Source organism: Neofelis nebulosa, chromosome 3, assembly GCF_028018385.1.
Source record: "Neofelis nebulosa isolate mNeoNeb1 chromosome 3, mNeoNeb1.pri, whole genome shotgun sequence".
Taxonomy (NCBI): Eukaryota; Metazoa; Chordata; class Mammalia; order Carnivora; family Felidae; genus Neofelis; species Neofelis nebulosa.
The window spans coordinates 147,711,252-147,738,700 of record NC_080784.1 but is presented as its reverse complement, the minus strand read 5'-3'; the positions used below and the strand labels follow the sequence as shown (position 1 = coordinate 147,738,700).

Genomic DNA, 27,449 nt, shown 5'->3' with positions numbered 1-27,449 from the left:
CATTGCCTTGCTTTCTCCCCCTCTTCTTTGGCCATCTGTTCTTTGATCTTTGATCTTTCTCAGTACTTCATAATGGTCCTGTCCTTGTTTCACGCAACTCTCTCCCCAGGCTATCTCTCTCTCCCTCTCTCTTTTTTTTTTAGGATTTGTTTTTAAATATGAAATTTATTGTCAGATTGGTTTCCATACAACACCCAGTGTTCATCCCAACTCCCCAGGCCAACTCAATCCTGTACTTCTTGCTAACTCACCAATAATATTCCGAGCTTAGGCCTTACCTCTGACCTCTGGACTCTATAACCATCTACTTGACATCTCTTCTTAGAGGTATCAAAGATACCTGAAACCAAACATGTCTAAGTCATACTAATGAATGATCTTTCTACATCGCTCTGGTCTTTGTCTAATGTACCATGGACCGGTGCGTCATACCACAAACATTGAATTATACAAGGTGGAAAGCTAGAAGTCATTATGACCCCTATTTTTCTCATCATTCATTTTCAATACATCAAGTCCTGCTAATTTTATCTCCTTGAAGTTTTGAGCTGGGAAGAACCAGCGCCAACCTCTGACCTATCTCTCTTTTCTGCCTACCCCTGTATTCATTCTGTATTATGAAGGGCCTCAGGTATGTACATGTGGAAATGCCTCCTCATATGTTCCAGCTCTATCCACATCTCCTCCAAACAGTTGTCTCTTGGCCGCTTCTTAGGCCTAGAAATGAATATATCAGTGACATGGTCTGCCCTTGGGAAGATATACCCAAGTTAGTGGCCCTCTCGGGCTCCTGAAAAATTTCAGGGCAGGCTAGACAGAGTTCTAGGGTCTGGGTGCCTGAATCATGGTTCAGGAAAGGAGGAAGACAGGTTTTGGTGGTTGCATTCTCTTGGTTTTGTGGACTCAATGGCTTTTGAGACAGTGCATAGCCAAAAGAGGCCAATGGAGGCCTTCTAAAGCATGGGTTTTAAAGAAGAGGATTTCTTGCTTGGCTAGTACTGTCCCTAAATATCTCTTCAATCTGTCCACCTGTCTCTGTTTCTACATCACTGATGTAACTCAAGATCTCACCATCTGTTGCAAGGACTACTGCATTAGTCTCCTGATTAGTCTTCCTATATATACACTTGCTCTCTCTAGTCCCTTCCCTACCCTGCTGCCAGTGTAATCTTTCTGTGCATCCATAAGATTATATCATTGCGCTAATAAAATCATTCAACCTCTCATTGCTTTCAGAATAAAACAAAAATGCCGGAGCTAGGATGACATAAAAGCCATCTACTCTCATATCTCACACAGTGCTTCTCTCCAACTCTGCCTAGTTTCTCAGTTTCTTTCATGCTCTCTCCTGCCTCAAGCACTTGCACATGCTGTCCCCTATGCCTAGAAGGCTATTTTCTTCCCTTATTCTTCGTGTCCATTTAAAAACTTCCTCAGCATAAACGTTAGATCCCTAGAAAAGCCCTCTCAGACTTCTAGGCACATGGTTAAACAAATATATCTTGAATCAATTTTTCATCACTAAACATTTGGGTGGTCCACAGCTTTGTCAATCATCTTAGATAAACTATTTTCCCACGGAAATTTTGTAAGTTTCTATAAGAATATTGTTTTGTGCTTATAATATTAAAATGTCCAATCTCATCCTTAGCTTTACCTGGAAATCTAAATAATTGCAAATTCTGCTTCTCTTTTCTGTCTGCCAGTCTGCCTTTCCTTTCTTTCTCACTCCTGCAAGAATTTCCATCATCTTCTAAATTGGGGCCCAACTCTTTGCTTTTTGTATTTTGGTCTTTTATCAGCTATTTAGAAATCACACATGTTCATACCAACCTTACTTCCCTCAGTCCTATACCCATTCATTTCATTTCTTCAGACAGAGTTACCTCACAAGCAAAAATGAACCAGAGAATGCAAATTTGAAGCTTTACAGCCTGTTGAATTATACAGTTAGTTAGGAAGTTAAGAGCCCACACATCTTATTTACACATGAGATTGCCCTTGTGTTTAGAGCTTCTCTGCCACTTCTTTTTAAAAACAATTTTTTTTAACATTTATTCATTTTTGAAAGACAGAGAGAGACAGAGCGCAGACAGGGGAGGGCTAGAGAGAGAGGGAGACACAGAATCCAAAGCAGGCTCCAGGCTCCGAGCTGTCAGCACAGAGCCTGACGCGGGGCTCAAACTCCTGTACCGTGAGATCATGATCTGAGCCGAAGTCGGCTGCTCAACCGACTGAGCCACCCAGGTGCCCCTCTGATACTTCTTTATCACCCCAGGATAAAGTATCTTGTATCCTACATGCACAGTAATTTATAATGTTGCGTTATAATGATCTTTCGATGTGTCTGTCTCCCTTATTCAACTGGGGGCTCCTTGGAGTCAGCAACTGTCTTATTAATCTTTTGTATCCTCATACACCAGCAAATACTTGACATTCAGTGGTCGATACATTTTTAGCATGAATGAAAGACTGGAATGTGCTACTTAAAATAAGTATAAAACATGATTTTCTGGATTGTGCCCTGTCAGCAAGAACGCTGGTGTTCTTAAATAAATAGTGGGTTTGTTGATGCCAGCACAATGTTTGCTGTAGATACCATCTTTCTCGATGTGCGTTTTTTTGCCAATTTTCCGTGTAACAACAACGAGAAATTTGGACTCATCAATCACCGTCATTTGCCTTCAAGACATTAAATGCTGCAAGATTAATTAATATAATTTTAACGAGTGAATAAATATTTAGTGGGAAGACAAAATTAAAATTAAATTGAAAGAGTAATTGTATGGATTTTATTGAATAACTTAAGCCATTGGTGTTAAATATACTGGATGTCTCATAACTGAATCAGAAGCATTTTGGAAACAGAGAGCCATTATCAACATCATATGTTACTAAAATTATTTCTTTATTCTACTTGAATTAATATTTTTGTTGCAACAAATTATTATTAAATTAACTATATTTATATATAAAAACTTTATTCCTGTAGATATTATTCTAATAAAAGAGATTTTATTAGTGCCCCTATGATGACAAACTAATTTTGAAAAATTCAATGCTTGTATGTGCAATAATTATATTTAAAAATCATTTGAAAATATTTACATTGTACAGCTTATTAAAGTTAAGCTACAAATGAATTTCTCTTTAAAACATGAAGTAGGCCAATTATTTATTTGATATACTTCTTAAGAGTTACAAGTTTTTTTGGATCAAATAATTCACTTCTTAATGTTAGCCCATACATAGATGCTTGAAAAGTTGATGAGAATTTCAAGACTTAACTTCCAAGGTTCAGCTGGGTGGTGGGCTAGTTTTAGTTAGATTCTGGCACTGGGAGATTACAAAGCATCTAATAAATTCTAGGCTTTAGAAGACATCAAGAAAAAAAAATCATCCTTTAATGAAAACTTCCTAAACTTGATCCACTGAAGTTTTTTGTTGTTGTTAGTTTTTGTTAGTTTTTAAAATTAAGTTTATTATCTTAATTCCAGTATAGTTAACATACATTGTTCTGTTAGGTTCAGGTGTATAATGTAGTGGTTCAACAATTCTACTCATTAGTCAGTGCTCATTGAGATAAGTGTACTCCTAATCCCCATCACCTATTTCACCCGTTCCCCCCTACTTTTGGTAATCATCAGTTTGTTCTCTAGAATCTGTTCTTGGTTTGTCTCTCTCTCTCTCTCTCTTTTTTCCCCCTTTGCTCATTTGTTTTATTTCTTAAATTCCACATATGAGTGAAATCATATGGTATCTGTCTTTCTCTGATGACTTATTTTGCTTAGCATGATACTTCTAGCTCTGTCCATGTCATTGTAAATGGCAAGATTTCATTCTTTTTTATGGCCGAGTAATATTCCATTATATGTTGTTTGTATGTATGTTTATATATCTATCTATCTATCTATCTATCTATCTATATATATCTATATCTATATCTATATATATCTCACATCTTCTTTATCCGTTCATCTGTTGTGTTAGTTTTTAAAATTTGAGTATAGCTGGCATAAAATGTTCCATTAGTTTCAGGTGTATGATCCACTAAAGTTTTAGCAGAGGAATATTTTAGCACTATTAAACTCTCAGCAGCATATTCATTTGTTTGATTTCCATTTGTAGTTATTATTATAAAAGAAGAGTTACTGGCATCAATTTCAAAATATATGTTTATAGATTTTATTGGTTGCTAACTTATATGAAGAATGAATAAGCATGGCTTTCAGGCATTAGCTATATTTTTCTTGAAATGGAAAAATGATAAAAAGATATGAGAAAGTGTCATTTTACTTATATAGTTTAGGCAAGTTTAAAGGATCTTTTTATTTCTTAAAAATGTCAACCTGAAGTAGGTAGAGAGTGATGCGTGAGGAGCCATTGGGCAGGTCAGCAATGAACAAATTCTCAACTTTGGATCCCAAAACCTTAACTTCATGTATTCATTCTACCTTCTACCAGTCAGGCCCTTTTCTCATTTTATAAGACTGCTACCTTGGAATATGAATCAGAGAATGTTCAAGGTGAAGGGTTCTTAAAGATAATTTAATCCAACTTGACCCATATGGCATGGAGATATATATGGATATGTGTGTTCGAGTTTGGAGCTAGAAATTCACATTGAACTGAATTAAACTGCATAGTAAAGAGTTGTGAAATTCACAGTAAATTCCACAGGATCAGTGTACCATGAGGAGAGGCAGAAATAGGGGCCCTTCTGTCATGGGAGCTTTGGAGAGGGAGGGACTTAAGAGATGGAACAAGCCAAAGATAGTTATGTAGTGTGGTTATTATAATATAAATGTTCTCCTTGTCTTCTATGAAATCTCCAGCAAATTCTGTATTTCTCATTAATGAAGTGGGTATTTGGGGGGGATTGGCTTATGGAGGGAGATAAGGAGACAATTGATATTTGGATTACAATTTTTTAATTTGCCTTTAGAAATGTCTGTGTAAGTCTATACATTTTGAAAATTAATTTTCTGAATTTCTAATGGGAAATGTATTCTTCACAAGTGAATAAGAAATTAACTCAGTTTAATGTTTCAACTCGTTAGTTTGATGCTGCATGGTCTTTCACTTGTCTACTCTTCTATACTCCTTATGTAGCAGTGCAGGCCCTTCATGTCAGCTAGAACCTGCATATGTCCACAGGATAGTAGGAAGAAGGTTATGAAAAGATTTCCCTGTCTCCAATTTTCTCTCCAAATGGATCCAAATTTCTCATATTTTGGAATGACTTAAGTGTTTGTCTCTCGAAAGCTTCTGTTAAAATACTGAGGCTATTATTGGAGATGTTTTCCACATTGTTATGCATGCCTCACTTTATTTCAAGAGAAGGTAATCCAGTAGTTGTCATCTACCAGCATAAGGGCTGGACTAAGAAGATGGCCAGATGGAGGGAAACCTGGTTTGAATGACTTGGTGAGAAGCTTCAGGAATCCCAGAGGGTAGTAGAAAGGTATACATAGGTTTAAGGTAATGATGAAGGTGACAAGGAAGTGAGGGACTGGTCCAAAGAGTTGTTTCATGTGCTTCAAAACTTCCATTTCTATCTGGTAAAAAAAAAAAAAAAAAAAAAAAAAAAAAAAAAAAAAAAAAGCAAGCAAAACAAAGAAGAAAAGGGATAAAGACTTAGATTTAATTTCCAGGTATATTTATATTTCAACTAAGCTATTTTTCCTGTTCTAAATGATCAGTATACTATTCTTTTCATATGAAGGAATTTTCTTACCTACTCTCTTTTTAAACTCCCACAAAAATGGGAAAATGTCTAAAAATCATTGGAGCTAGTTTCCTATTTACTTAGAAACTATATTCTGTAAGCCATATTTATAACTTTTGGTTTAAACATTTACATTTACTCCCATGCCAGAGTCCTTTGATGACTAACTAAACATAAGAGTTTAAAAGCTTGAAGAACAGAATATTTAGAAAAACTAACAAATATGTGGTTTTATTCCTTTCAATATAGAATGTACATGCAGAACTAATAGAAGATAAATGTAGGAATTCTTACTTTGGGAATCCACAAAATATAAATGTTCAAGTGTTTCTTATTAATTAAGATGGATTTTAAGCATGCAGATACTGTTAAGAATTAAATATTTTAATTTCTCAGCCATCTACTAATTTCTCATAAGGATATGTCCATGGAAACACCATATTGGTACCGTAAGGACAAATTCTTTCAGGCATTTTCAATTTTATATTTGAAAGTTATGAGGTCTTTATAAATATGGGAAAATCAATTCTAAGTTTCTAGAACCATGATGAATTTGATTTTTCTTTTGTGATCTATATTTACCATCATATTACAATATAGTATTGCCGTGTAAAGTAGATGGAGAGACTAATATTATTTTCATTTGTTACATCAAAGAACATGCACAAAGTGTATGTGTGTATGACAAAGGCCTGTTTTTGTGATTTAGCAATACAATTATATCCAATGATGAGGACTGCCTGTTTGACCAAGCCTTCCTCAAGGACTGATAGAAAAGAAAAGCTAGGGTTGCACCCTGACTTCAAATAAAAGATGCTTACTCTCTTGGAAGACAAAAAAAATTACATATAATTTACCAAAAAAAATTATTTTTTTCTATTTACAAAGTTAGAAAGTTATAAAATAGTATTCTTTTTAAATTTTCTAATATAAGCTTTTGGAATTAAAAATGGTTTTCTAGTCTATTCTATTCCATTTCTATCCTAATTGGAATAATTCTACAGGAAGATATTCTTTGATTTCTTTTTGTCTGTGGCGTGAAAGATAAGTATAGCTCCATTATTCAGCACTCTCTGGTGCTACTTAAGAAAACTCCCTACCTATCCATCTATCATCTATCTATGTATCTGTCATCTATTACCTATTATCTCCTATTCCCTATCTAGGATCTCCTCTTCCGTGTTTGATTATTTAAGTAGCACCCATACCTGAAAATGACATAAAATAAAATATGATCATAGAAAGTGTATTCCTTTCATCATGTGGCTGAATAAAAAAGGTAATGCTTCTCTTGGGGTATTTGTTAGTCTCTATGCCTCCGTGTGCCATACGACACTTGACTGCCAGTTTTGATCGACTTGGTTATTTAATTAAGTGAAATAACTGGCTTGAAACTAATTATTGCTTTGTAGTGTCAGACAAAGTCAATTTTCCTACTGGTTGAAATTTGTGGTTCTTTATCTTTAAAGCAAAAGGGCAGAGATAGAACAGCCCTTCACAGGTAGAGATCAGAATCTTGGGCGGGAAGAGTCATGTTTGCTTTGTTCTCAGACATAATATTAAATTTGTTTTGAAATAAAAATAACATTAAAGAAGAACATGTGACTTTTTTTATTAAAAGGAAGAAAGGAAAAAAGTGTGAAGCAGGGATGGAAAGAATGTGATCCCTGGTGAAGGTTTAGGATTCTTATAACCTCTAGAGGTTTAATCAAGGCTCAACCTGCCCTGTGTATATTTTTATGGCAAAGATTGCCATTACTGTCACTGTGCCCATTTTCTTCCCCATGTCTCCTTAACTGAAAATTCTATGAGATATGCCTACAATGCATCTAAATATCCTGCCACAGGACCTGAATCATTTGTGGACCAGAGCTGGGATAAGAATGTAGAACTTCTGGACATCCACTTTAGTTGCTATTGTGGCTGTGGCTTTTTCTTAGCTTGCATCTGAGGTAACATCAACTTTTTTTTAGACAGAACATTTCAGGAGAATGAGAATGACATGGAAGCCCTCTTGTGTGTGTGTATGTGTGCGTGTGTGTGTGTGTAAATTTTTCATTACTTGATGATAAAAACATAGCTGGAGTTAGTAATAGATACAGTTCAAAGCTTAGCTCTTTTACTAAGTCTTAATTTCTAATTTAAGTCATCGATCTGGTTAGAATTTTGCACATGTTAAAAATTAAAATATTCAAATGGTAAATCACAAATAAAGAACATGGTAATGAATGATAGGGACAAATCGTTTAAAGTCTTATGTAAAACTTGATGTTTTACATAACTAATGAATTGACAAGGTCTTGTGGAAAAAACAGTTCCAGATGGCAAACATACGCAATGGATTTAGTCAAACGATTTTTTTTTTTTGGCAAGAATAATATGAATTTTGTAATCAGTTGGGGGCCAATGAAATACCAAGATGAGTCTGGTTAATAATCTACAATTATTGGTTAAAGAAGTATATTAGTGCTAATTTCCCTCTGTTCGTCCTACCTTTTCTCTTCTATCAACCCCACAAGCCTTTGGCACAATGAAGTGGGTAACCTTTATTTCCCTCCTCCTCCTCTTTAGCTCTGCTTATTCCAGGGGCTTGACTCGTCGAGAAGCACGTAAGAATTCTATTTTCCTATTATTCAACCTTTGTTTTATTTTCCTAGTAAAAGAATGGTTTTAGAAAACCCTGCATCTTTAAAGAAGTGTTTTCCATTAGCATTTATTTCCAGGCTGTGATGGTATTTTATATTTGTGATCCCTTAGGAAGTTATCTTATTAATATATTTCTAACATCCTAGGTGAAAAAAATGGTGAGAATTGTTTAGCAGCTGTAATTTCCTTCTGCACATGAAGGAGCCGAGAGTGACTTCAACTTCACAGAATGTAGTTTAATGTTAGAATTCATAGCTCCACATTCCCAAAGGCCTAGGTACTGCACGTTGAGATATAGATAGATAGATAGATAGATAGATAGATAGATAGATAGACAGGTATAGATATGAAAAAACCCCAAAACAGAAACAAAACCCAAAACCTGTGTTGTTAATCTTATAAATAGAATTTATATTTTTCATTTCAGACTGTCCTCTCAGTAGCTTTTAATGGACACTGCAGGGGCATTAGATCTTATCCAAGTTTGAATATAAAGCTATAAATATTTAACAATTTTCATGATTTTTCAAATAGTATCTTTGGTGATAGAATAACTCTTCCATTTTAATTCAGAACAAATAGTTCACCATCGTCCTCAGATTTTCTGTAGGGATCAGAGGCCAAGGTTTTGGAGCAAATGACTATCTAATTTGCATGGAGAGAAACACAAAAAGTAACATTATAACTAAGTTGTTTTCTTCAGAATGTAAACAAATCTTTTTTTTTTCTTTTCTCCTTTTCAGATCAGAGTGAGATTGCTCATCGGTTCAATGATTTGGGAGAAGAACATTTCAGAGGCCTGTAAGTTAAGATATTGAAGAGTCAAATTGAAAGTTTCTAATAAAGTTGGTTATTATTCTAAAGATCTTATATTCCCATACCATCAGAGTCCAGGCTCTAGAACAATACTATCCAATAGAATTTTGTGCATTGATGGAAATATTTTATATCAGTGCTGTTCAATATGGTAGCCACTGGCCACATGAGGCTACTGAATGTGTTAAATGTGGCAAGTGCAACTGAGGATCAAAAATTTAAGTTGCATTTAATTTTAATTTATTTAAGTCTATACAGTCACATGTGGCTACTGGCCACTTATATGGGACAGTGTACCTCTGGAATGCTTACATAACCTGCATGGTGGGAAAGACTTTATTATATGGTTTCTTTTGCTGCTCACTTACTAAATTCCTTTACCTAGCAAATAGGTCTGTGGCTCTTGAGACCATTTTAAAATTATTTAATCTAATAAAAAGTGAGAAAATAGTTTATGTTTTAAAGGTCAATTTCATGCTACAGTCTGATTAAATGAGAGACGTGTGTGTGTGTTTTATTATTTTTTTTATTTTAAAAAATTTTTTTAATGTTTATTTATTTTTGAAGGAGAGAGAGACAGAGTGTGAGCAGGTGAGGGGCAGGGAGAGAGGGAGACACAGAATCTGAAGCAGGCTCCAGACTCTGAGCTGTCAGCACAGAGCCCCATGCGGGGCTCGAACTCACAAACTGCGAGATCATGACCTGAGCCGAAGTCGGATGCTTAACCAACTGAGCCACCCAGGCGCCCCTGTGTGTGTGTTTTAAATAGACAAAGTGCCTATGTAATGTCCCTAGTCCTCATAATTAGACTTATTTAGAATACAGTTTGCTTGCCTGCTCTGTTTGTGCATCTGCTGACATGCGTGCCCATCTATATAAACATGGCATAAATACATGTCTTCTTTGCTTAGACAGCCACATATGGCTTCAGATAATAGCTGATGTGGATAGACTTTCTGGCTAATAGTAAGTTGTATAAAATATAGAACATATACAGATACACGATTTGTTGTTTAGCATAGCAAACTACTTTATATTAAAATCTCACCGTGTTTCATGTTTCTATGTCCTTTGTTTCAGGGTACTGGTTGCCTTTTCTCAGTATCTCCAGCAGTGTCCATTTGAAGATCATGTAAAATTAGTGAATGAAGTAACTGAGTTCGCAAAAGGATGTGTGGCTGACCAGTCAGCAGCCAACTGTGAAAAGTCACTTGTAAGTACATTCTGATTTTGACTATCATTTCTTCTTTTCGGTAATCCTGATAATTTCAAAGGAAAAAATCCAAGTTTGGTTTCCTCAATTATTCCTTTGTAAGCAAGTCTCAAAAGCAAGGCTAGCTTTTGTTTCTTCTACAATAGAGGTGTTCTAGCTACAGCCAGAGGTTTAAAAACATTTCTTTATTAAGACCACACACAATAGTGATAGTTTATTTGTTTCTTTATTATTTGTATTCAAGCTAATTAACATATAGTGTAGTCTTGGCTTCAGGAGTAGAACCCAGTCATTTCTCTCTTACATAGGACACCCAGTGCTCATCCTGAAAAGTGGCCTCGGTAATGTCCATCACGAATTTAACCCATCCCCCCACTCCCCTCCCTTCCATCAACCCTCACTTTGTTCTCTGTATTTAAGAGTCTCTTACGGTTTGCCTCCCTCTCTGTTTTTATCTTCTTTTACCTTCCCTTCCCCTATGTTCATCTGTTGAGTTTCTCAAATTCCACATGAGTGAAATCATATGATACCTGTCTTTCTCTGACTGACTTATTTTGCTTTTTCATTGCCAATTTCTATTTCTTCTTTAGTGATAGTGTATTTAAATGGAAATTCGTTATTTGTAAAAGTCTCTTTTTAAAATCTGAAGTGTGCTTTCTATCATAGAGGCTAATAGTGAGAGCATGTTTTTTATCTTCAGAAGGCACTCATCTGATTTCTGTGTCAATTTTGTTACTTGGATAAAATGATAGTATAAGTATATAGTCCTCATTTTAGGGATAGTCATATTTTTACATACAATAAACAATCAGGGCATTTATTCATTTTGAAGAACTTAGAACTTGTGGTATTTCTAGGTAGGTCTTCAATACAGGGAGAGGTTTGTTTCTTTCCCCATTCAATCTGTATATACCTTGCTGGGGGCAAGGTCAGTTTTTATTTATCAGTGAAGGCTTCCCTTCTCTTACTTCCTTCTTTCCATGTATCTTCCCCTCCAGGTAGAATCGGTACTTTAACTCAATATTTTTAACATGATCTTAGGACTCTAAATATGACTTCTAGAAATATATTTGCTTTGCAAATTAATTCTGTCTTCAGCAGTTTATTTTCCCTGGAGTTCCAATTACTTTCATGATAAAAATTAAGGGGGACAGAAAGAATACATTTAATGGAATGTGTTTTGAGACAAATGTTTCTAGAATAAAAAAGATCTATATTTTCATATAATAATTAATAAACAGTAAATTGTGTTACTCTTCAGTTTTTGAATGGCATCTACTTAAAAGCTGGACCCTCAGAAAAGAGCAGATCAAATGAGAAACTCTCTGAGTACTTTCTTTCCTCATGTGAATTCACCTACTACTTAGAAGACTATTTTCCCTTGATTTTTTTATTAGCTCTTCCAGCTTGTAGCCCGTAGAAATAGGAGCAATGTTCATTCCTTAAAGCCATTGATTGTCGTGTTGCTTTTCCTTTTTATTCACTGTCAGTAATCATGTGATGGCTAATTCCTGCAAAAATTACATAGATGGTCAAATCCTGGGAAACTATCTATACCTGAGGAAAAAAGTGGATGTTAAATTTACATGGTTTCCTAACCAAGGTTTACCGATACATGAAACTTTTTAGACTGCTCTTTGGGTGCAAAGAAAACAAAGTACCTCCCCATGATTTGAAGTCTGCTCTCTTCCATTTAGCACGAACTCTTTGGAGATAAACTGTGTACAGTTGCCTCTCTTCGCGAGAAGTATGGTGAGATGGCTGATTGCTGTGAGAAAAAAGAACCTGAGAGAAACGAATGCTTCCTGCAGCACAAAGATGACAATCCCGGCTTTGGTCAGCTGGTGACCCCAGAGGCTGATGCCATGTGCACTGCCTTCCACGAAAATGAACAGAGGTTCCTGGGAAAGTAAGTAATAAGATTTTTATGCTGCAAAATGAAACATTAGGAAATAGATCAAGGCTTATGATAACAATTGCTACTATAAAAAACATTTTCAACATTAAGGCTTAGAAGCTTTCATTCTAATGATAATTTTCAAAGAAGTTATATTTGATACTACAAAATTCTCCATGATAAAAAATGTGATCAAAGATCTTTTGGAGTTCATTAAAACAGGACATGTTCTGTATAAAAAACTGAGATTGAGGTCTGTTAAAATATTATGAAGGTATGTATTTATTCTCAGAGCTGATTTTTTTTTTGTCAAAAACATTATATTACCAAAATTTAACCATGTTATACATGTGTGTGGGTATATGTGTGTACATATATATAAAACTTTATACATATATAAATATATATATAATTTATATGTATAAGTTTAGCCTTTTCACGGACTTACAGAATGACAAAGTCAAGGTCGTCGTGTGCAAATTGAGATTAACTGGTAAATTAGATGAGATTGTTGATTACAATTGTTCCTGTAATATTGTTTGCTGCAGAAACATGACTGCTTGTTTTTCTTTTTAAACATGTAGATACTTATATGAAATTGCCAGAAGACATCCTTACTTTTATGCCCCAGAACTCCTTTACTACGCTGAAGAATACAAAGGAGTTTTTACAGAATGCTGCGAAGCTGCAGATAAAGCTGCCTGCCTGACACCAAAGGTATTCCTCAGAATAGGAGGGCCAACCCATAACCAAACCTCAGACTTTGCACATCATATGGCTAGATTTAGGGAACACCTGTCTCTGATACAAACTTCTTTACATGGACAGAAAAGCCTCCCTCACTCTTAACTCCCCCAAAGATCTTTCACCCTCTTTGAAGACCTATGACCTCCTCATTCCTCCTTCTCAGATTTGCCATGGTGGATCTGATAGAGGAAATCACTGTGTATGTGTCTAAATATCCTGCGTCTTTTATGGCGTGGGTCACTACAGTGACATACAGAAACTCATCTGTAAAACTGCACAGCAAGGGGCCACGAGCCTTTTTTCTACTGGGTAGGGAATTCGAAGCAGAGAATTCAACTGCCTCTAGAAGGCTGGGTTTATTCACCCATTCCATAAATATTTATTATGGACTGTATTCTCTAAGGAGCTTATTGATGTTGTGAGAGTTGGTGGAGGAGGGGTTGAGATCAATTGTAAGTGAAATTAAGAAGTCAGAAAAATTGTATTCCCTGGGATATTAGTGTACTCTGTGCCTCCACATTTCCCTTCAGGTCCCTTTTCCCTGGTGAAGCCTCCATGCTGTTTCTTAACCACCTAGAGGCTCACGCTATGACCAGACTGATTGTCCTCCTCCTCCATAGCAAAATAACTATTTGCCAATAGTAAGCACTTGGGAATTTAGGTGTAAATGATCTCTTTAAAATTCCATGTGGCACAGTCTCATCTGAACTTATGAAGGGGTGTTTTGCGTAGAATTTTCCTTTTCTAATTTTTCCCAAATCATTTCTTTTTTGCAGGTTGATGCTTTGAGAGAAAAAGTACTGGCTTCATCTGCCAAAGAGAGACTCAAGTGTGCCAGCCTCCAAAAATTCGGAGAAAGAGCTTTCAAAGCATGGTATTTTATTTTATTTATTCATTTAAAAAAAATTTTTTTAAACATTTTTTAATTTATTTTTGAGACAGAGCAGGAACAGGGGAGGGTCAGAGAGAGGGAGACACAGAATCTGAAGCAGGCTCCAGGCTCTGAGCTGTCAGCACAGAGCCCGATGCGGGGCTCGAACTCACGGACCGTGAGATCATGACCTGAGCCGAAGTCGGCCACTTAACCGGCTGAGCCACCCAGGCGCCCCCAAAGCATGGTATTTTAAACTTAGTTTGAATCTTTGTAATGATGTAGATGATTATGGTTCAGATGACAAAAATGTACATTTATGTGGCACCTTATGTGATGCTTTCACACGCATCTTTTCGGTTGTTTAAAAGGCAGAAATCAACAGCAGTGAAAATCAGAACATCAGTGACAATTCCTCATAATTTTTTATCATATTTTTTCTAAGTAGTCAAAGAATTTAGAGGGTATCTATTTTTGTCTTTAAGGTATCTAATCTCCCACTTATTTATAAAAACTAAAGATCCCTTTCTAACGATCCAGTATTTTTACAGAGCAGTAGTGTCTTCTACTTAATTTAACCCACCCTCCCCATCAATTATGTGGAAATATTTGTCCTTTTATGTTCTGATAATTAAATTTAGCCATCGAGGTTTTCTTATAGCTTCAGCTCTGTTGTGAATCTCTTGTTTTTGTCTGGGCCTCTGTTTTTACATTACTTCGCTGGTTGAAGGAACATTCTTCAGTTTCTTTTTTTTTTTTTTAACGTTTTATTTATTTTTGAGACAGGGAGAGACAGAGCATGAACAGGGGAGGGTCAGAGAGAGGGAGACACAGAATCTGAAACAGGCTCCAGGCTCTGAGCTGTCAGCACAGAGCCCGGCGCGGGGCTCGAACTCACGGACCGCGAGATCATGACCTGAGCCTAAGTCAGCCACTTAACCGACTGAGCCACCCAGGCGCCCCCATTCTTCAGTTTCTAAGCCAAGAGAAATCCCCTCTCCCCTATCCCTCACATGGTAGTCAACAATGAATCAACAGCAACAGGAGAGGAATGAAAATAATAGACATTCTGCGAGCTCTCTAGATACCATCACTTGAGCTATCTTTGCCTGCCGTGTCTACCACCACTCCACCAAAATCAACTAACTCAGTAAATAAAACAACCCCAACAGGAAATGATAAACAGTTAAACAGGCTGTGATTGGTCTGGGGGAAGAAGAAGCTTTGAACAGATTTAGGAGACTCTGACTTGATTTGGGAAGGCAGACGGATATTCGCCTTTTACATGTCATAGAGTTTAGACACTGTGTTGGATCAATTTCTTGGTGAAAGTATGCTTAATCAAAATTCCCTCATTTTGTAGAAGTTATGAATTTCTTTTTTCTCAGACACCTTTAGAAGTCAGGGAGCTTGATTAAAAAAAAGATAACAGGAGTTTGCGTGGCATGTTCCAGTTTGTAAAATGTTTTTGCATGGATCAACTAACTTAATCCTCACATCAGTCCTGCAATTTAGCATGCTGTTGTGACTGGGTAGAGGCTGAGTCTTGCCTAGGGTCCCACTTCTAATAAGTGATAAAGCCAGATTGAGAAACCAGGTCTGGGCTCCAAACTTGATGCTTCTCCACATGTTGCCTATTTTATTTCACTTTGTTTTTAAAGATTTTATTTTTTTTTTTTATTTTTTTATTTTTTCAACGTTTTTTATTTATTTTTGGGACAGAGAGAGACAGAGCATGAACGGGGGAGGGGCAGAGAGAGAGGGAGACACAGAACGGAAACAGGCTCCAGGCTCTGAGCCATCAGCCCAGAGCCTGACGCGGGGCTCGAACTCACGGACCGCGAGATCGTGACCTGGCTGAAGTCGGACGCTTAACCGACTGCGCCACCCAGGCGCCCCTAAAGATTTTATTTTTAAGTAATCTCTACACCCAGCGCAGGACTTGAATTTACAACACTGAAATCAAGAGTCACAAACTCTTCTGACTGAGCCAGCCTGGTGTCCCTTATGTTGCCTCTTTTAGAATCTCTTCTTGATTTTTGTTTTTATGAATGGCTGGACTTCTATCCAACACACACACTCTTAAAATGGCTAATTCTGCCCTAAAGAAACATTTTGTCCTAAGATAACCGTGTGGCTCAGAACTAGCATTAAAAAAAAAGAACCAACAAATTTTACAAATTATTTCTTTATGCTATTTTGTCCTGAATGTTCTTGGTTCAAGTAGTATTTTCCTAGTGATTTCACATAAAATATTGCATGTTATTAATGTTTGGATGGGAAATTTTCTTCTTAGGTCAGTAGCTCGTCTGAGCCAGAAATTTCCCAAGGCTGAATTTGCAGAGATTTCCAAGTTAGTGACGGATCTTGCCAAAATCCACAAGGAATGCTGCCATGGTGACCTGCTTGAATGTGCAGATGACAGGGTAAAGTATACTCTTTGCTAACACACATGGTTCAGTTGGTAGTATGAATTTGCTCAGTATTATTGGTGAAGCTGACAGTGGGTTGAGATTGTTTTCTATGCACAATCTGCTCAGTTCTTTGCCTGCCTTATGGTACTTTTTTGTTGTTGTCGTTTATTTAAACCTGGCCACCTCACTCATGAAATGATCTGATAAACGCATTCCCTAATTTGTAACCCTTTCAGTCATGTTCTGAGAACAAAGGCTTACACTGAAGTAGGACAGCTGGTAGAAAGGTAGATTTCAAAGAAAACTTTTTTGGGAGGTGGGTGGAATTGGAGAAGGGCTAGTCGCTAAAGAGATCTTTGGAAATTATGTAATTTTTTGCCCCTCTATATTCTCTTAGTTAACCATCTTTGTTAACTATGCAAATATTTAGCATGAGATCTCTTTTCCCCAAACTTGAAAATATGACCAAATACCAGAATCCTAATCTCTCAGGATACTTCCTGGAAAATTTAAGGCAAATATTTCACATGTGTAAATAGAAACTGTGACTATGGTCTTGACTAGTTTTTCAAAAATATCTCACATTTTATTTAGTTATCTGGTTTCAAAATGCCTGTACTTAATTTGAGGGAAATATTTGGAAAAATAGTACTGAGTTTTACTTTAAAAATTTAAATGCCTTAGTGGTAGAAATATAAAATTAATGATAACCAATATGGGCCCCTGTTACTGACCGGTCTTTTGTAATCAAGTGGAAATATTTTAGTAATTCTACCCGAGTCTCTAGTCTTGGGAGCGCAGACTGAAAGTGTTCATGGAAGGCATGTTGGTATGTGTATGGTCTTAGAATACAATAAAGATGTTTTGCCAACATAATAAATGTCTGAGGAGAAAGTGTAGTGATGTCAATTTACATTGAAAAATTTTTATCAACCTGCTTACAGGCGGATCTTGCCAAGTATATATGTGAAAATCAAGATTCAATCTCCACTAAGCTGAAGGAATGCTGTGGTAAGCCTGTGTTGGAAAAATCCCATTGCATCAGCGAGGCGGAAAGAGATGAGTTGCCTGCTGACCTGTCCCCGTTAGCTGCTGATTTTGTTGAAGATAAGGAAGTTTGCAAGAACTATCAGGAGGCAAAGGATGTGTTCCTGGGCACGTAAGTGGATAAAGAATAATCCCTCCATAGTTTTTCTATGGTCTCAAGATACAGGAAGAGATACTAGGCTTTCCTTTGGCATTGCTACAATTTCTGTGTTGTCTACAATACTTCTTAATCCTTCCCTCTTCTAGTTTTTAAGTTTTTTTTTTTTTTTGGAAAAAGTTAATTAGTTTTAAAAAGTTATTATAAATGAATACATACTTATGGTAAAAACTCAATCAACAGAGAATAGGGAAGAGGAGGGAAGTAGTAAAAGTTTCTATCCTTGCCCGCATTCCATTCCTTTTCTCCTCAGGGATATTTCTGGAAATACCTCTAGGAACATTTGTATATACATAAATTATACACATATTATTCATTCAAAGAGTATTTCTTGAACTTACTACAATATATATGTGTGAATATACATAATACATCTTTATATCTCTGTATATCTGTATCTATTTATCTATCTACCATTTATCTATCTATATAAAAAAATATAAAGAGAAATTGGAATCTGCTTTATATTTGGTTGTTCATAAAGTCTGCTTTATACTTGGTTGAACAGACCAGAAATAACAGTAGCATGGCAGGGCAGCATGAAATTCTGTGACAAAATAAATGATTACATATAGTCAGTAAGTGGGGTGTTAGACTTTGCATTTCTGTTGTTGGATTATAACAGTGTAATGTGCACTATGTATTTTACATAAAGATTAAAGATTTTATTCATGCAGTGGGGAAAAAGAAACAATTAAGAATATATCTCTATTTATCTATCAGAACCTTTTTGAGATATAGTCCAAATTATAAAAAAAATACATAATAAAAACAGGGGTCACTCATCAAACATTTAATATGTGCCAGACAGGGTATGCTTTGCATTGATTATGTCATGCATTTCTTGCAACCCACCTTGTGAGATAGGTGCTGTTATTATCTGCATTCTACAGAGAAGGCAGCTAAGTCTGTAATAGTTTTAATAAGTTGCTTAAGGTGATATAGTAAAATAGGTGACATAGTCAGGATTTGAATGCAGGTAGCTTTAGTTCTGAACCCCAGACTCTTAGTCATTAACCTTCCTTGCATGGGGTCTAGTCGAACTCAGATCTTTGGGATAGGAGTTACTCTTGAGGCTAGTTAGGTGATTTGTCTTGCTCATTCGTCCAATTAAATCTATTTTATTTTCATCTGAGTTAGGTTTTTGTATGAATACTCAAGAAGGCACCCTGAATACTCTGTCTCATTGCTACTGAGACTTGCCAAGGAATATGAAGCCACCCTAGAGAAGTGCTGTGCCACCGATGATCCTCCTACTTGCTATGCCCATGTGGTAGGTTTCTCAAGGGAAAAAAAATGGAGCTGTCTGGCTGGTGATCCTTCATAATGAGAAAGAAAAATAATGCAAGAATGTAAATTGTTAAATAGTGCAACTTATATCTTTTCTTGACATGGCTTTAATTCTGTGCTCTTAAACATTATAGGAAAAATAGATGGCTAATAAGACTTAGAATAGCCTAGAAGGGAAAGATCTAAAGGGTGCAACCTCTAATTTCAAAAAAATCTTGACCATGCTTTTTTCTTTTTTGTGTTCCTGGGAACAAAATAAGATAAACATTAATGTCAATTAAGGGACTTAGATATATAGTTAACCGGATTCCAAGATTGATCAAATACCAAGAAGTAGAGTCTTAGAATGTTATCCAGCTGTACATTGTTTACTTTATTGTAAATGCTGGTAAACAGTGGTTAATAAATAGTTTTATATTCCTTAAAAGAAGAATTGGCATCTTAAGGAAGACTGTGAGATCTATTCACCTAGAATATTTTCAAAATTTTTGGAAAAAGTTTAGGAATTGTCTTACAAGAATTTATGTAAGGAGAGAAAACCTGTTCTGGAGGATTTTTGCCATATTTAGCCATCCCCAACAGATTGTAACATGTTTAAGATAGTTAGCACTCCTGGCACATAGAGTAGTTTCCAAACTTCAGAATCAAAGAAAAGTCATTCTTTGCTCTACCAAGAACTTACTCTATGCCAGGTACCATACTGGAGTCCTTGACCAAGGTAAAATCTCTTATCTCAGGGAGCTCAGAATCCAACTAGAGATATGGTTTAATGATAATGATACATAAAGTCGTAGCCATCATTTATTGAGCTTTTATTATCTTCCAGGTACTGTTTTAATTGTATTAACTCAGGTGGTTTATAGAACAATTCTCTGAGGTGAATACCATCTTCATCCCCATTTTGTTTATTTATTTTTCTTTTTTTCTCTTATTTTTCTTTTCTTTTCTTTTTTTTTTTTTCATCCCTATTGTAGAGGTAAGGGTTCTGAACCTTGGATATGGAAAGTAAAGTTACATAGTTAGAAAATGGGTCAAGTGGCCTGGCTCAAAAACCAGCAGTAGCACACCAGAGCCTGAGTTTCTTAATCCCTTTTACTATACAGTCTCACCAAATAAAATAAATAGTTTGAACATATTGTAATAGATTTGGCATCAAAGATCTAATTAATGACTTTGGGCAAAGGGTGGAAGGATCTCTTTCTGCCTAGAAGGATGAAAAGCAACCTTCGTATGGTCCTACGGCAGAATTCTGTCAACACAATTCTGTTCTCTTTCAGTTTGATGAATTTAAACCTCTTGTGGAAGAGCCTCACAATTTAGTCAAAACAAACTGTGAACTTTTTGAAAAACTTGGAGAATATGGCTTCCAAAATGCGTATGTATTTTTGTTTATTGGCTGATTATTTTCTTGATCAATTTGTAATTTATTAAAACTTAATATAGATACCATTTATCATAGAGATTTTAATCACAAAAATACAGTATATATTTCTCATCTCTCTCCATCAAGAAAAACTGGAGGAGGAGACAGAAAATGGTTAATGGGATGGAGAATCCTATGTTTGAGTGTGGTTTAAAAAATTGGTCTCTTGAGATTGGAAAGGAAAATACCACATCTTGGAATATAGGAGCTGAGGATGCCCCTTGAAGGTTAAAGAATAGCTTATGGGCAAACAAAATACAGTGATGCTTTACAAAGGAGGAAATGGTAGGCTTTGAATGATAGTAGCTCGAGAAGTAATATATAAGCCGATGGACAAATGTCCTGATCTACTAGAGCCTTATCTATGGAGGTAAAGACAAGAAGAGACACATCATTCAGTAGATATTTATGTTAGCACTCTTCTAACTATGGGTATTAGGGATAACAACAGCAATGAACCAGGTATAGTCTCTTCCTTTTAGTAGATTATAGTCATATATGACTTTCAGTGGTGATTGGAATTCTGAGTAAATGATTACGATGTGCTAGATATCGTGCCAGGTTGATTGCATGCTTTTTAAAAATTTTAATTTAATACTTGTACCATCCCTATTGAGTCAGGTATAGTTTCTCCCATTTTATAGATGAGAAAATTTATACATATCTTTCAAATTTAGCACAAGACTGATATATATTAAGCTGTCAGTAGGTTTTATTGAAAGAAAGAAGCAATTAATAAATATACTAGTGTCACCGAATTCTAATAAGGTCAGTCACTTTCTTAAGAGTATACAGCACAGGTGGAATCAAAGATAGGCTTACCTAGTTACTCAGGACAAGGTCCTCCCCCATGCTATTCCACTGACCTGGATATGGAGATAATTTTATGAACAGAAAGTCATTTTGTTGATGTTGGCTAAGTGTTCTTTGTTTGACCTGCTGTGTTTGAGAAAGACAGTTCCTTGCCTGGCTGAAAACACATGGATTATTTTGTTACAGGCTCTTAGTTCGTTACACCAAGAAAGTACCTCAAGTGTCAACTCCAACTCTCGTGGAGGTCTCAAGAAGCCTAGGAAAAGTGGGCAGCAAGTGTTGTACGCATCCCGAATCAGAAAGACTGCCCTGTGCTGAAGACTATGTGAGTCTTTTAAGTACAATAAGTTAAGTGTGATGAATTTTTGCCTTTAGATATTGACAAAGCTAACTTTCAGAAGCAGGGTGGACTACATGTGCTTGCGTGCACATGTGTGTATGTGTGTGGTAGTGGCCGCCAGGACCTGGCCACTTATATTACCCAGGCCATCACAGTGAGAATTTGTATAAGATCCCCAAAATGATAAATTGTTTTGAAAAAAATTCCATGAGTTTTCAATGTTTCCCCTGGCATTTAAAAATCTTTCTTAATCTTTGGGGTCTTTTTTAAAGTATAAGACTGTTTCCTTCCCACTCCAACACATATCTCAGGACTCACATCAAATTATTTTAATCATTATTTTCTCAAGTGAATCATTCTTAAAATGTAGACATATTTAAAGGAGAAAATACTTTAAAAAGTCTCTTATTACTTGTAGTTCTAAAGATAAGCAAATCGCTACCTCAAATCAACCTTGGATTCAGTCTTGCTAGTTAATATATAACATGTTTTTTCGTCCATTGGAAAGTAGAGGTTCATGGAAAACTTTTATTATGCTTTTTCAATTTTTGCTCTTCCACCTGTTCTTTAGCTGTCCGTGGTCCTGAACCGGTTGTGTGTGTTGCATGAGAAGACCCCTGTGAGCGAGAGAGTTACCAAATGCTGCACAGAGTCCTTGGTGAACAGACGACCATGCTTTTCTGCTCTGCAAGTCGATGAAACATATGTTCCCAAAGAATTTAGTGCTGAAACATTCACCTTCCATGCAGATTTATGCACACTTCCTGAGGCTGAGAAACAAATCAAGAAACAATCGTGAGTAGTGTTTCATTACTGTAAGCATTTATCATTTTGAGAGTGAGAATTGTAAATTGAAATGAGTAACTTTTTCTGAAGCAGTGATTATATTCCTTAGAAAAGAGTATTTAATTAAGTGTTGGCCTTAGTAAGCTGATTAAAGTGTCAAGAATAAAATGGATAGCTTTTTGTTTTCCTAGCAAAAAACCTCTATATTACAATCTTGCCTACAAATCATTCAGAATAATCTTGTGGATAAAAGCTGCAGTGGAATAATGTTTTAAGATGAGTCCAGTAGAAAAAGATGAACAGTTAACTGATACATTTGTGCAAAGAGCAAGTTAGTTAGTAGAAAGAATTGGTGAATTTATTTCTAGGCATGAATGGCTATTTTAAGTTTGTTCTATGGCAGCCAACAGACAAGGCAAATCCTCAAGATATAACTTTTGAGAATGGAACTTGGGTGGAAACCATCTAGAAAAATGAGTTCTGAGGCTTGATGCCCTATTGATGTCAATTGATGTTAAAAGTGCATGACATTTAGCACCGTAAAGTTGCTATCATCTCTTGAGGTTCTAATCATAGTCATAGATTTACGAGTAATATTGCAAAACTTATCATACCCATGTGACTCTCTCTCTAGTACTATAATCTCTGCAGATGTCAGTGAAAGAGAACCATCACATCCCAGAAGTTTGATTAGTTTTATTACTGATGGCCTTCCCAGTATTAACTGAATGGAGTAAATTTCACAGACCAAATATAAAGATTCTTAGAAACTTTTTAGATGAAGTCCAACAAGACAATTAAACTTTTAAGGATCAGTTTTAGCTCTTAAATCACTATAAAATTCAATTCAATATTGTATAACTTCTAAAATGTGAAGAATGTAAAAATGCAATGACCTATCCTTTCTAGACATTTACGGTAAAGAGATCTATTGATTTATTGAGATTTATTGACACTAGATGTGCTGAGCAATTTACATTGATTATCTCATTTGATCCTTCCACCAACCCTAGGAAGGAAGATTTTATTCTCATTATGCAAATGAGAATATTAAAGCTTATTGTGGTAAGCCTGGGCCTCAAGCTCAGAATTGCCTCACTCCAAGACTTATAAACAATAATACAGCTATCTTTACCATCTCCATTTTTCTTTTTCCTTTTTTTTTAATTGAAGTGTAGTTGACATGCAATGTTACATTAGTTTCAGGTGTACAACATAGTGATTTTACAAGTCTATACATTCTGCTGTCCTCACCACAAGTCTAGCTCCCCTCTGTCACCACACAACACTGTTACAATACCAATGACTGTATTCCCTAAGCTGTCATCTTTTATTCCTGTGACTTATCCATTCCATAAGTGGAAGCCTACATCTCCCACTCTCCTTCCATCTCCATTTTTCTTTATGTGAGTAAACTTTTTTCTGATTTTTATCGTTCTTGTTTTGTTTTCATTCAAATGCAGTGCACTTGTTGAGCTGTTGAAACACAAGCCCAAGGCAACAGATGAACAACTGAAAACTGTCATGGGGGATTTTGGAAGCTTTGTAGACAAGTGCTGTGCAGCTGAAGACAAGGAGGCCTGCTTTGCTGAGGAGGTGCTGGACTTTCTTCATTTTCATATGGCTGATTTCCTTTGTTGTTATGTTCGATCAGGCGAGGGCTTAGGGCTTCATCTATCTTAGGGATACTCTGTACATTTAGGATCAGAATCTTATTCCACATACAATTACCCAACAAAATTACTTAAATAGCTCTTGTTTTTGTTTTATCTCCTGCCTCACTGGAGCATATTGGGAAATGTTTACAGTATTTGTTCTGTTTCCAAAGTTGTGATATTTATGAATATAGATAGATATTTGTGAGGCTCAAGTCTTTGGTAGAGATAGCATGAAGCCAGAACACGAATTTATTTAAACATGTTCTTGAAAAATGCTGGTTTGTAACTTGGTTGAATCTGAGTTTGATTTTACAGGTTAATGGGGGAAGTTTATATTTACTGTTTCCCTCTATGACTTGACAGTAATGTTTTTATTCCTTTGGGAACAGTGGATGTCAGTAAGCTTCCTTGTAGATATTCTAGTACTAAACTGGAATTAAAGAATGTGATGCATGTAAAATTAGTTTGTAATCACAAATGGCTGTATAAATGTTAATTTTTTATCTTAATAGTGATGCTAATATTTTCCCCAAATCTGTCATTTTTGTTTATTTAGGGTCCAAAACTTGTTGCTACAACTCAAGCTGCCTTAGCCTAAAACAACACAATCACAACATCTCAGGTAACTATACTTTGCATTATTTTTTTTAAAAAGTAATTATAATACTTATTTTTAAAATAGCAAAGATTGCTATTTACCAAGAGCCATATAGGCCAGTGCCAATCACTGTTCTAAGACCTATATATATATATTAATTTATTTAATTCTCACAATAGTTGTCTGAATTGAGTGCCATTATTTTTCCTATTTCACAGATGAGAAAATGAAGGCATAGATCACAGCATAGTTTCCATAATTTACCCAAGGACTACCCAGCTAGTGAGAGGTGGAGCCACAATTCAAAATCCAAACCAAAGCTTGAGAATTAACCACTGTCCTGTTCTGACCTATTATGACATAGTAGACAGAATCACTAAACCAAATGATGGCTCAGCAGTGGGGTACTTAGGTATTAGGCTGGACCATATGCAAATGCATTTTTTAAAGATAAAAACCAATTGCATAGTAATGATTTCACATGGTGCAACCTAATAGCCCAGTAACAAATTAATTTCATTGGAGAATATGATAGATCTACTGTACGTGAACTTGCACTTTATAGTGATTAATTTGCTACTAAGGTGCACTTCAAAATTTAAATGTTTAAACATCAACATGTTTTGGTGATTTGGGTTGTAATATTTGGGGGAAATTAAAAAATAGAATCAACTCTCTTTTTTAATTTGTAAATTATTTATTTATTTCATTTCATTTCATTTCATTTTATTTTAAACTGAGAGAGTAAGCAGAGGAGGGGCAGAGGGATAGAGAGAGAGAGAGAGGAGGGAGAGGAGAGAGAGAGAGAGAGAGAGAGAGAGAGAGAGAGAGAGAGAGCCTTAAGCCAGCTCCACACTCATCATGGAGTCTTACAGAGGGCTTGGTCCCACCACCCTGGGATCATGAGTGGGATCAAGAGTTGGATGCTCAACCAACTGAGCCATTCCGGCACCCCTCAACTCCCCTTTTTTTTTTTTTTTAAAACAAATTGTCCAACTGTTTTCTAACATGAATTTATTTTCATATTTTCCAAACTGACTGTAAGGCCTACCACCTCTACTTGGTTTTCACTTACTCTCTGCCCACTTGATAATACCTACATATTGTGCATTCGGATGAGGAAGTAACTTTGTATCTCTGTAAATTTGACCTTTTCAAAACGTGATTTGTTTTATTGCTAAATGGCAAGAATTTCTTCTGAAAGGTATTACTTTGAGAAGGCACTTGTTTTGTTGGTCATTAACGTAGGTAACAAGCAGGAGTTAAGTAAGTGACCCTGAGGAAGGATGATGAAACCTGGGACCTTGAAGCCTGAGGAGCTTATGACATCAGTGATGAAGTGAGGACTTTACAACACTTATCGGTGTGTCCTCTCCACCAGCCCAACAGAAGAATCAAGAGTCCAGGACAGGCTGAAGGGCTTTCATTGGTAGAAATTGCAGGAAGGCAATCTAAGCAATTTACTATTCACTTGAATAGGTTTGTCAAACACATGCCATTTTACTAACAGTATTTATATCTGTCTTTTCGTTTTTTCAGCCTGCCCCGAGAATAAGAGAAATGAAGATCTAGAGCTTATTCATCTGTTTTTCTTTTCTGTTGGTGCAAAACCAACACCCTGTCTAGAAAACACACATTTCTTTAAACGTTTTGCCCTTTTTCTCTGTGCTGTAATTAATAAAAAATGAAAATAATCTAACATAATTGTCCGAGGCTGTTATGTTTCACAGATGAATCGCCATCTTGAAAATTTTTGTAGGTTCTGTACAAGTCCCACTGGCCTCTCTTTTCGCACTTTAGTCTTGTTCTTTGGGGGCTAATTGATGAAAAGAAACATGAATATTCTCTTGAGTCATGGATTATAAACATTCAAAGCAATATTTTAACATTATGATCATTCTGAATGAAAAAATGAAAACGAGTATGGGCAAAGCCATGAGAACATGGCTTTTCAGTACTCCGAGGATGAAGAAATGTGAGGGACAAAGAAGTTAGAAGTAATTATAAGGATGGCTAATTGAACTGAAAAAAAAAAAACAGGCTAGATAGAGATTTAAGGCAGTTTACGATGACAATACATGAAGTGTAAGAAGTTTAAGCAGTTTGGAGAAGCACTGTTGGGGGAGGGGACGGAAGATCTGGACAAAAGTACAAGAGAGAGTGAGCCAGATATATAGGAGTAAGGGAGTGCAAGAATTGGAAAGTAAAATGTTCTTGTAAAAATTGAGATGTTATACTCAATACCTAACCCCTTATCCCTGTTCCCAGAGGCAACCACGGATACCAGAAATTATCTATGAATTTATATACTTTTTAAAATGAATTTACATACCTAAAGTCATTTAGAGCCTTATTAGTTTTATTGTGCTTTAGGAATTTTTATAGAATTGGTTTCATATGTACATGCCATCCACAACTTGCTTATTGTGTCCCTAATAATGTTACTTTATAGTTTCATTATAAGTATGATGCTTACAAAAGATTTTAGTACCAAGTTAAAAACGGATCCTTCCATTTCTGGAATGTTTCATTCCACAGTCCCCCACCTCCCTATCCCTACCCATTCTCACCCACCACTTTAGCCTCATCACTGACTGTATCAAATACTTTTCCACACTGGAAGTAATCATCACAAAGGTGGGAGAGAGCCCAGAAGGGGACAAGTGGAGATGGTAGGCACTGGCCCATCAAAGGCCCAGGAGGCAGATCTAGAAATTTTGAATAAGATGTTTTCATAGAACTGAACCCACACGGGATAAAGTCTGGGGGCCCTGTCTGGATGGCATTGCCACCTTGACACTGAAGGAGGACTTCAGACTTTCGGAAAAGATCCTATGAAACATTGAACTCCCAGAGTCTGGCTTCCCTGCTTCCCAAGGGGTCAGATTCCCCCAGGGAATTCAGACATTTGAGCCTGTGTGGTCCAGGAGCCCAAGGCCGGCTCTGTTTCTGAGAGGGCAGCCTGGAAAGCACATCATTCAGGCTGGATAGTTGTTGCAGTGTGC

At 36.2% G+C, this 27,449-nt stretch overlaps 1 protein-coding gene across 1 annotated transcript; it reads left to right on the top strand.

Annotated features, from left to right (window-relative positions):
• Positions 1–8,204: 8,204 nt before the first annotated feature.
• ALB (albumin) lies at positions 8,205–26,148 on the top strand. Its single transcript, XM_058722304.1, has 15 exons — positions 8,205–8,337; positions 9,118–9,175; positions 10,271–10,403; positions 12,101–12,312; positions 12,885–13,017; positions 13,824–13,921; positions 16,215–16,344; positions 17,277–17,491; positions 18,677–18,809; positions 20,104–20,201; positions 21,249–21,387; positions 21,974–22,197; positions 23,652–23,784; positions 24,403–24,468; positions 25,984–26,148. The coding sequence occupies exons 1-14, from the start codon at positions 8,259–8,261 to the stop codon at positions 24,442–24,444; spliced, it is 1,827 nt and encodes a 608-aa protein (XP_058578287.1). The 5' UTR covers positions 8,205–8,258; the 3' UTR covers positions 24,445–24,468; positions 25,984–26,148.
• Positions 26,149–27,449: the final 1,301 nt, after the last annotated feature.